Source organism: Crinia signifera, chromosome 9, assembly GCF_055691185.1.
Source record: "Crinia signifera chromosome 9, ASM5569118v1, whole genome shotgun sequence".
NCBI lineage: Eukaryota > Metazoa > Chordata > Amphibia > Anura > Myobatrachidae > Crinia > Crinia signifera.
This window is the reverse complement of record NC_139225.1, coordinates 135,793,406-135,803,775: the sequence shown is the minus strand read 5'-3', so window position 1 is coordinate 135,803,775 and position 10,370 is coordinate 135,793,406. Positions and strand designations below refer to the sequence as shown.

The 10,370-nt window shown below is 45.7% G+C and overlaps 1 protein-coding gene across 4 annotated transcripts in view; it reads right to left on the bottom strand.

Moving 5' to 3' along the window:
- Positions 1 to 3,947: 3,947 nt before the first annotated feature.
- Positions 3,948 to 10,370, bottom strand: part of LOC146036124 (leucine-rich repeat and fibronectin type III domain-containing protein 1-like protein) — a 133,686-nt gene continuing 127,263 nt past the window's right edge. For all 4 annotated transcript variants that reach the window (XM_083159953.1, XM_083159952.1, XM_083159955.1 and 1 more), the window contains exons 4-5: positions 9,246 to 9,320; positions 3,948 to 4,337 (exon numbers count right to left, since the gene is read on the bottom strand). In XM_083159953.1, coding sequence (XP_083016079.1) covers positions 9,262 to 9,320 — 59 coding nt within the window. In that variant the 3' untranslated portion in view covers positions 3,948 to 4,337; positions 9,246 to 9,261. The remainder of the gene's footprint in view (positions 4,338 to 9,245; positions 9,321 to 10,370) is intronic.

Sequence of the window (10,370 nt, the reverse complement as noted above, 5' to 3'; positions counted from 1 at the left end):
GGGTGTGTCCTTGATGGGAAGGGGTGTGGTTATGTGGTGATACAAGAGTACCCCCACATCAAATTGTGCTACACAATAGTGCAACCTTATTCACATTACATCATACAATAGTGCCCCTTATTCACATTACATCACACGATACTGTCTCTTATTCACATTACACATCACATTGTACGCCCAAAAGTTCCTGGGCCCCATTATAGTTACATCACTTAGATTAGGGTTAAGCTGCAATGCGGGCTGTATATAGGCTAGAAATTAGTGGAGAGGGTTAGGATTAGACTGTGTGTGTGTGTGTGTGTGGGGGGGGGGGGGGGGTGTTAGGTTTCAGGAGGAGGTAAGTAAACTTACTGGACGCCTGTAGGCATTTCCACCTTTGGGATGCCGCTGTCGAAATTCTGCCAGTCATCTATATGTACAGATGGAGCCATGCTCATCCAGCTGGCTCTTGTCACGACCGTGCACCAAGCGCCATGCAAAGTGCACAGAGATGCTCTCATTGCTGCGAATGGGGCACGCAAGCATCTCACATGCAGGCGCGTCCTATTCTCGGTGATCACCGACACAATGAGCGCCGCAACACACAATGAGCCACGACACATGGCTCCATCTGTATTTCCTTATCTGTATTCATTTGTAAAGTGCTGCAAAATCTGTGGTGCCTTATAAACTTTGACGATGAGTATAATACATATAGCTAAAAAAGAAACATTAAATACAAATACTGTAACTATAAAACGATAGTGGCAAAAGCTAGAAATGAAAGCAAAATAATAAAATAGAAATGTCCTACCATAAAAATAAAAATGATTCTCCACTATGCCTCAATCTACTCAGCGGTTCTCCAAATGGTTTATGGCAAGAAGACCAACAAGGTAAAAACCTTTCCTCCGACAGAAATCAACAAAAATATCAATACTACTATTAACCCATTGTGTGCTAAGTGAATTTGTCAAAATAGGTGTGAAAATTGCCAAGCAAACATTTGTATTCACCATAATGACCTGTAATGTTACCTTATATAGGGAATATAATCTTTTTCATACACAACATTTTTTATTTGAATTTATATAACAAATGTGAGCGATGCTGGCATTTTTTAGCAGATATTTTGGCACTCAAAGGGTTAATATCAATAAAATTCAGCATATATGTGCCACAGAAACACCGCCCACACCTCGTGCATCAAAATTTATTTTATCCTATTACATACTACTAATATCCTATTACATGCGGTAAATTACCGCATGGTAAAAACTGGCTTTTTACAGGTCATCTATCCATTATTTCCATTTACAAAAACCTGTCTGCTGCTCTTCTGGATCTGGAGCGGGATGCATAAAACTCAAAATTTCGTCCAAACTTTTTGAGAAGTTTGACTGGTTTACCACATACTGTATGCACCAAGTCCTGGAATGCAAATATTCCAGAGCTTGGATGTGCTGGGCATTGCCATTTTAACAAGGGATGGGCATACCAGATCCTTCTAAGCACTCTCCTGGCATGTGTGGAACTCATTGCATGCGCAGATAGAACGCCAGGGTCTTAAGCCCAGAAGCAGGGTTGCCTACTTTTGGGCATTTGAAAGCAGGGGGCGGGGCCACAATGATATGATTTGCTCAGTGGCTCTTCCCCGACGAGGGGTGATTGTGGGAGACTTGGGGGGATTCCGGGGGACTTGCCCACCTTTTCGGGACCCTCATGGCTATTTCAGGAGGGTAGGCAATTGGCCCAGAAGTGGTGGAGACACCCAATTGTCCCCCCGCCGCAGGACACTGCCGCTCCCGGGCAGGACACGGGACCGTAGGAAGAAAATGGAACGGTCCTGCGAAAAGCGAGCCAGTTGGGAGGTACTGTATCCATCATGTGGTGGACTGGATGGATGTTATTGCCTCTGATGCACTGCACACAGTTAGCTGTGCTCTCTGGCAGCAATGGCTGACTTGGATATTTTATTTATTTTTGTTTTACCTCGTGTGATGGTGAATGACTGGCAGACTGCAGCCCTAGTGGTCTCAGACTAGTATTTATCATGAATATGACAGGTGTCAGACTGGATGGATGTGATTGACTGTTGTCACTGACTGCACTGCACAGTTAGTTGTGCCCTCTTTTTACTGTACCTAATTTGGGTACTTATTTCCTAGCACGGCGCCCGTCTCATTGAATGTATGCCTTACTTAAGGCATAAAATCAATACAATTGAAACGATTTTTTAATTTTATGGATCTCATCTTATGCATCTCATGGATCTTATGCATCCATAAGATGCATGAGATCCATGAGATCCATGAGATCCATAAGATGCTATAAGAAAAAAATCGTGATCCCCCAATAACCATTGTTAACGCCACCAGCACTATCAACGCCAACCCGAAGCGTGGCGAGCGCAGCGAGCCCGCGAGGGGAGGCGGTACGTGTCCTCCGACCTTTTCATACCCCCACTATCCACATCGGCGTGGAGTTGATTTTATATAGTGTGGCGAGCGCAGCGGACTACTTCACATGTATTCCGCATCCGCTCGCTCCGCTTCGGGCTCGATGGCTCGCTGCGCTCGCCGCACTATATAAAATCAACTCCACGCCGACGTGGATAGTGGGGGTATGAAAAGGTCGGAGGACGCGTACCGACGCCCCTCGCGGGCTCACTGCGCACGCCACGCTTCGGGTTGGCGTCAATAGTGGGTGGCGTTAACAATGGGGGGCCATTTCACCCATGAGGGGGGTTAGCAATTAAAATTGGGGTTTGGGGGTCTTTTTACATTGGAATAAATGTAAAATTGGGTCTCAGGGACCATTTTACATTGATTCCAATGTAAAAATCTCGTCGATTGCATCGCATTCATCTTATGCCGCACAAACACATAAGATGCATGCAATACTTGAGATGTAAAAATCTCGTTGATCGCGTCGATTGTATCATCTCATGCATCTTATGCCGCACAAACACATAAGATGCATACAATCTAGATCGTGGGCGCCGTGCTAGGAAAAAAGTACCCTAATTTGTGACAAACACCTACACTATAACCTACTCAGCTTCCCTGCATAAGTCATCCTTTGTGTTTTTTACATATATTTTTGTAGTGGGCATTCTTTATTTGACAATGGCAGCTGTGAAACTAAGATGCCAAGTCCACACTTTCACCTGAGGGGCAGCAGCGGTGAGGGGAGTGTTGGTGGTGGCGGTGGGGGGAAGGGGGGGTGTTTGCATGCTGTTCCTGTCATATGGATAAAGCCACTCCCTTTCTGTGAAGCCACACCCACTTTCCCAGGCTTGCACGTACCTACAACATGCACAAATAACACCCCATCCGCTCATCAGGAGGTGCTTCAAAAACTCTTGCACAGATAGACCTAGAGCTTGCCCTGCATGCAAACAGAACATACAAACTCCACACAGAGAGGACCAAGGTGGGAATTTAGACAACTATGCTATCTGTGCTGCCAACCAGTCCTCTTTAGAACATTTGAAACATCCCCTAATAAAATACAGTATAGAAGAACCATTGAAAAGCATTTGATGCAATCAAAATATATTTCATTTTGCTCTATGTATTATATGGTATTTGACTTTTGTTATATTTTTTTTAGCTAATTCCAAAGCCGTAAGTAGAGTACGGACTGAGCATTCCTGTCAATGCGATTCATCATTTTATCCGTGTGCCTTTGTCATTCTCCGCGGCATGGTAAACCATTGAGATGTATCATGTGGGGAAAACAAAACAGGTACTTTTGTACCAGGCTCCCTCACCTCTTCTGAGATGTTGTGTTACTAATTCACTACTCCCACCACACGGCTACAGCCTCTCCGGCTTTTATTAATGTCCTTGGTGCAGCGGCTATTGTGGTAGGCGTCGTGATTGTGGGCTGCCAGACAAAGCTCTGCTCGGAACGTCTGATGTGACCTAGTTGTGGCGGGTGTGCAGAAATTCACAGCTCCGACCTCATCTGGAGAGATTTTATTACAAAATATTCGGGTGAGTTACAAAATATATATAAAAATCTAGAAAACATTTTTCAGGTGTAGCGGAAATTAGAAATGGATTCGGGAATTTCGCTGTCCAAGGTGCTCTGGAGTAAAGAGGTTTTTTGTGTACTGCGGAAGGGGGGGGGTGACCATGTTTATAAGAATGTGAAAAGAAGGTGGAGGGGTTGTCAGAAAACGTTATCCAGTTCATTTCCATGGAAACAAGTCTGCAACGGCGATCTGGCGGCAGGTGAGAGGTTCAGGAAGCAGTCGCGTTAAAAACTTCTCCCGATGAATCAGCTTTTTTTTTAACCCTCCGGTAGTTTCGATGGCTTCCGGCATCCCGCATCCAGCCAAACTCTTCGTCCTTATAATAGCAAACACAAACAAACACTAAATAAATCATCGTATTAATAAATAATTTATGATACGCTCATCTAAGAAGCTGGAAAACCCATCCCTTGGCAGTGTTCTCTGGTCTAGAAATCAAACTGCTCTCGTTCCCCTTCAAGTAGTCATTTTTACGAGGCTTTCGAGATTGGATTCTCTCATAGAGAAGTTACACATCTCAAGTTGAGTACGCGCCTGGGGCAGTGATGTAGGACACTAGTAAGTTAAAGGCACTTAGGTAGAGCTACTTCTGTCGCATCATACCAAGACGTGGAATGTTTCTGATGCTTTGTGGTTGTAATAAAAACCAGCACGTATCCACTTAAACATAAATCTAGCTTGCAGTAGAAACATGTCATTATGCTTTCATGGAACAGTAACTGACCTGTAAAACTGGCTGTCGTTCAACGGAAAAACACCTCTACCCAAAGAGCATGTCCACACTAAGGAGGATAGACTCAAAATGGTCTCTATGAGCATACTTGCCGTTGTCGTCTTTGAAAGGTTTGCTAAATCTTCTCCTAAATCTTTCTCTTCCTATGTTCCAATCAGAAAACTTGGTGACTAAGTATCTAGTAGCACCAATAGTTCCAAGGATCCCTCAACCCTACCAAGCTGTCCACACAGGCAGCAACAATATTCAAATTTTTCCATAACAAACTGCTACAAAGTCCACTTTCTCCAGCTTACACCCATACCAGAGGCGGAACTACCATTGGTGCTGCAGGTACATGGCATTGGGGCCACTGAGGTCTAAGGGGCCCACTGCTACCTAGACCAGTAGCTTGTAGCCCTATCACCCAATAGTGTGGGGCCCAAATGATACTTTTGCACCTGGGCCCTCGACTCACAAGTTCCACCACCGACCCATTATCATTGCTGTCTATGTGGACACATACAGTAGGGGGAAAAGCTCACCATCTACCACCTAAACTTTTCTGACACCTGTTTACATTTACAAGACCACTAAGACTAAAATGCAATCTGCCATATTTAAAAGGAGTGTTGTTTAGCCATTTGACAATGTCTGTGTCGACAATGTCTTGGATGAACCCAAAAAGTCAACATGCACAAGCTCGACACTGGATAAAGGTCAACATAAGCAACAACATTTTCAAAGTTTCTGGGTGTCAATGTCGACACCGGAGCAAGTGGACCCCCAATTAGTGGACTGCATCCCCTCACACACTCTACTGTTCCCATTCAAAGTCTACATGGATGGTGGGATATGAGAAAGTAAGAAAAAAATTATGTCGACCTTTTTACATCCATGTTGACCCATTGTAACCATGTGGACCATATGTACAGTACTATGTATGTCTACTTACTGATTGCCGACCTAGACGTTGTCTATCAGCCTTTCAGATACCACTTAAAAGAAGCAACTAACGAAATTAACATATTCTTCTGTAGATCTCATGCGTTTCCTAACAGAACTTGAGATGTTTGACATTGTATTTTCATTTGATGAGCAGTTAAATGTAAGTTATTGTTCATTGTCATCAGTCAATTTGTGCAGAAACTAGCTGCGTGCCATGACACGTTTACTGACAGGAAGTGAGCCGTGTACAGTAATAAAATCCCCGCCTCACAGCTCGTTCTCAAATATTTCGATATCGACGAAGGTCTTTGATTGTTATAGTTCCTCTACACTTATTATCAGGGCTGGTATAACCCCTTGGGATGTCTTATTCCTCTTATTTTTTAGGGGAGTCCCCCCACACCCACAGAGGAGTGGCCACATCTTCCGGATCCCATCAACTTCCCAGGATAAGGAGATTAACAGAGGAATCCCTATGCCGAATGGAAAGGGGTAGGGCTGTAGTAAACAAAACTGCTCCATTTAGCCCCACCCCTCCAACAGACACATGGCTCGCGTCAATTTATGGGAAGGGCCTTGTGGCATGACAACTGGGCCCTGGAGAGGAGATGTGAACAGTAGGTAAGTATGGGCTGAATACACACCTGACTAACACAATGACTGATTGGCTAATAGGCCAGCCAATATACTGTAACGGTTGGTAAGGTTTATACACCTATGATCTTGTGAGTACACACTAACCAATACGCCGCCTGATATGTCTGTCAACGGAACCATTTAAATATGTCCGCCTACTTGTGACATCATATTAAATGGATTATGCAGCCAACCTATCTTGTAGTTGGTGGTTCTGCATGACATATCAGCCCTGCCGTACAGACCCGTCAATGCAATATATTGTTTGTGTACCAAATCTAAACCTGGGCATACACTATGGCGACTTCTCACCACGAAGAAGTCGCCCGCATTCCCCCAGTATGCTGCCCGAGACCTCCCTGGGCAGCAGGATGGCATGCAATACCCTTTTGCATGCAATATATCACATGCATTCCCAGCTAAGCCTGCCAGACTCGTATACAATCCAATAGATTGCTTATGCAGCCAGTGTGATTCCCAGGCTCCGGTAACATACATTTGGGATGCTTTTCATGGGATTGATCACCACAATCGCAGGAAAAGAGCCTAAATTGTGAATTGCACTAGTCTATGCCTTTTTTGGGATGGTCCCATGTCCCACGGTGGGGGGATGCAGTTGGGAGTCCCACCTGCCCAGTGCTGCTCTGCGGAGCACAGAGTTGATTCCCGGAGACAGGGGGGCTAGGAGCATGGTCAGCAGCACTCAGAGCGCTGGCCATGGCCCCCACAGCAGCGAAAATGAGAACCACCAGTACAGACCATGCCCCCTTGTTGTTAGGCCACTCCCCAAAATAGAAATAAAGAATGACATAACTTGGCGTGAGATGCTGCCATCACATCAAATTGATCCACGTAACCTATCAGAATAATTTCAGTTAGGATTTGATTGGTTGGTACTTTATCGATGTCCACTTTATCTCTCTCCAAGGCTTAAGTCAGGGCCGGTGCAAGGCACCGGAGCGCCCCAGGCGAGTCGGGGTGGGGGCGCCCCGGTGCCGGGGGAGGAGGGGGTACCTGTCCTGCGGCGCTGTCCGGTGCCGGGGGAGGGGGGTACCTGTCCTGCGGCGCTGTCCGGTGCCGGGGGAGGGGGGTACCTGTCCTGCGACGCTGTGTATTTAAAGCTGGCGGCGGAGGCAGCGGGGGTCCCTGCAGTCCATTAGAAATAACGAGCGCTATCCGCCGGGCTATGCGGAAGCGCTTCTGTTGTGAAAACACTGGCAGCACGCTGATTGGCTGAGATCAGCGTGCGCCGTGCTGCCAGTGTTTTCACAACAGAAGTGCTTCCGCATAGCCCGGCGGATAGCGCTCGTTATTTCTAATGGACTGCAGGGACCTCCGCCGCCAGCTTTAAATACACAGCGCCGCAGGACAGGTACCCGGGCGGCACGGGGGGGGGGGGGCAATATGCCGCTCTCCAGTGGCCGGCGCCCTAGGCAAATGCCTAGATTTGCCTAGTGGTGGTGCCGGCCCTGGCTTAAGTTAATAGATTCCTTTGTCTCTCCTCAAGCGTTAGTACATACATAGACTCAGATACTAGAGATGTTTTCCAATTCACTGTGGACCACGACGGCTTCTTCTGTGTATATTGTAGTGCCCTGATCATGGTGCTACATTGACACTGCCTATTGTATCTGCACAGAGTGATATCATTTGTTACATTTCTGTTATAGGAAAGGCTGGTTCTTTGCTGGCTGATGGCTATGAGTCTGTCCCTCAGACACCTTCACACTACACAGCCCTAATAGTGTTAGTCAGCGCAGGAACCGGCTGTCTCATTTCATGCCCACAGTGTATATCTCAGGACACTTGATATGGGTTTATATATAGACACTGTTTATACTGAGCCACCAGTTCTGTGATTACCGCGTAATAATCATTCGCTCTCAGACACAGTTTCATCTTCACTATATTGGTGTAACTAAAGACTCATCTATGGATTCATCAGCCAATATTTACGCTTTCCTTCTATTGTTTACTTACAGCGATGAATAAATCCCTCTTTTCACCTATTGCAAGGGACGGATATACCACTAGGAACCTGCTGGGGTCCGCGAATTGTGGGAGGGGGAGTCTATCTCTTTTTCTCTCTTTCATTCTCTCTTTCCACTTTTACTTTCTCCACACACACACTCTCTCTCTCTCTCTCTCTCTCTCTCTCTCTCTCTCTCTCTCTCAGCCAATCAGATCCTACCTGCCATGTCACAGGCTGTGTTTGAAAAATGTCATGCAGGAGCTGATTGGCTGGCTGTTTATCACTCTCCATTTTATCACTTTTGAAGCTTAGTGCATCTGGCCCTCTTTCTCTGTACTCCCTCTCGCTGCTCTTCCACTCTCTATCTCTCTCTCTCTCTGCACTCCTCTCTCTCTCTCTAAGCTCCATCTCTCTGCGTCTCCCTCCCTCTCTATGCTCCTGCTCTTTGCACTCCTCTCTATTTCTGTGCTCCCTCTCTCTGCTCTTCCTCTCTCTCTCTGTACTCCTTTTCACTCTCCCTCCTTCATTCTCTTTCTCTCTCTTTTCATTATTCTATCTCCCTCCTTTTATCTCTCTCTCCCTCCCTCCTTTTCTCTTTTTCTGCACTCCCTCTCTTTCTGTCTCTGCAAAAATTGTGGTGCTTAGGGACGGCCTGACACTTATATTCAGGAATGCCTATAGCTGAATGCTACACCCCCAGTGTAACCCCCCTGTCACTGGAGATCATCAGTACGGAGCTTCATACATAAGAAGTTACTGTACTCCTCTATGTCTGTGGTCAGTGCGCTGGGTATGAGATATAAGGGCCTTCACATTGACCAGAGTCGCCCTCTTGGAGCACATAACAAGTGGCAAGCTTGAAGTTTTAAGTATTTCACCGTGACATTGTAATTGATAAACAATATTCTCTCACCAGTCTCCACTAATACAAGCCTGCCCATCACGCTTTACCTTACCTTGACAGAGGCTCCATCAGATGTTAATGTCCGTCCACTCGCAGGACTGCCTCTTCTCCATAGAATTTTTTAAACCTGTTAAGTACAAAATACTGTTAGCGGAGACCTATGTGGGAGGGCCTCCAAAACTGAGACGGGGTAGTTGCCCAGTGTAAGAGTCTCAATAAAGTAAAACCTCAATTCCTTTGCCACTACTTGTAGACTGTGGGCCAGATTCTACTGTGTGCACCACATGTGCCAGACAAGGAGACGCATGAAGCTGTTCCGTCTCATGGCTGTAGTGTCATAGGACTAGCATGAGCACATAAGATGACATTCATTAGCATACGGAAGTAGGTAGGCTTCTGCATTCATATGAGAAAACTCATGAGGCAGGATGTATTAAAGGTAAAATGAGGCCAGAAATCCAAAAACTGTCATTTTTAGAATTTGGACATATTTATTATCATATGTACCTACTGTAGCTCTGGAAAGTGATACATTCCGGGCCATGGAATTGATGGGCAACGTCATCTTTAGATGTTGTTACCTAATAGAAGCTTTGTGGGCTTCTCTCCACAATTCCCTCTGAGAGGGATCAAATCAGATCCCTCCCGGCACCCCCTGCAGCTGCCGAGTCGCACTGAGCAAAAAACAACTGAGTCCTAAACCTGGAAGTCCTTCTTTAGTAAAGGACAGCTCTTATCGGGTACGTATCGTATTTCAAGGTATATACTGGTGTTTTTAACACTGGTATGTACCCTATATGCTGTAGTATGTACCACATAGTGAATGCAATGCTTTGTACATTCCGCCCACTGTATGCACCCGGCTGAGGGTTAGGCCCCTGTGTTCTAACTTATCTCGTATCATTGAAAACCAACAGGAAACATGGTAGGTCAAAAGTCATATAGGTATACATGCATATGATCGACTTGATCAATAGCTTGACGTGGCAACTGTCGACACCCATTTTGGGGAATGTTTTGTATTATTTTCATACATTAACAGGTACTTGTGTATTTTGGCGGCGCGCATCGCATACCATAACGCATATGATGGTATGCGATGCAACGCGATATCGTACGATAGTGCACAATGGCATACAATTTTGAAATTGTATGCCATTGTACATGGCATACGATG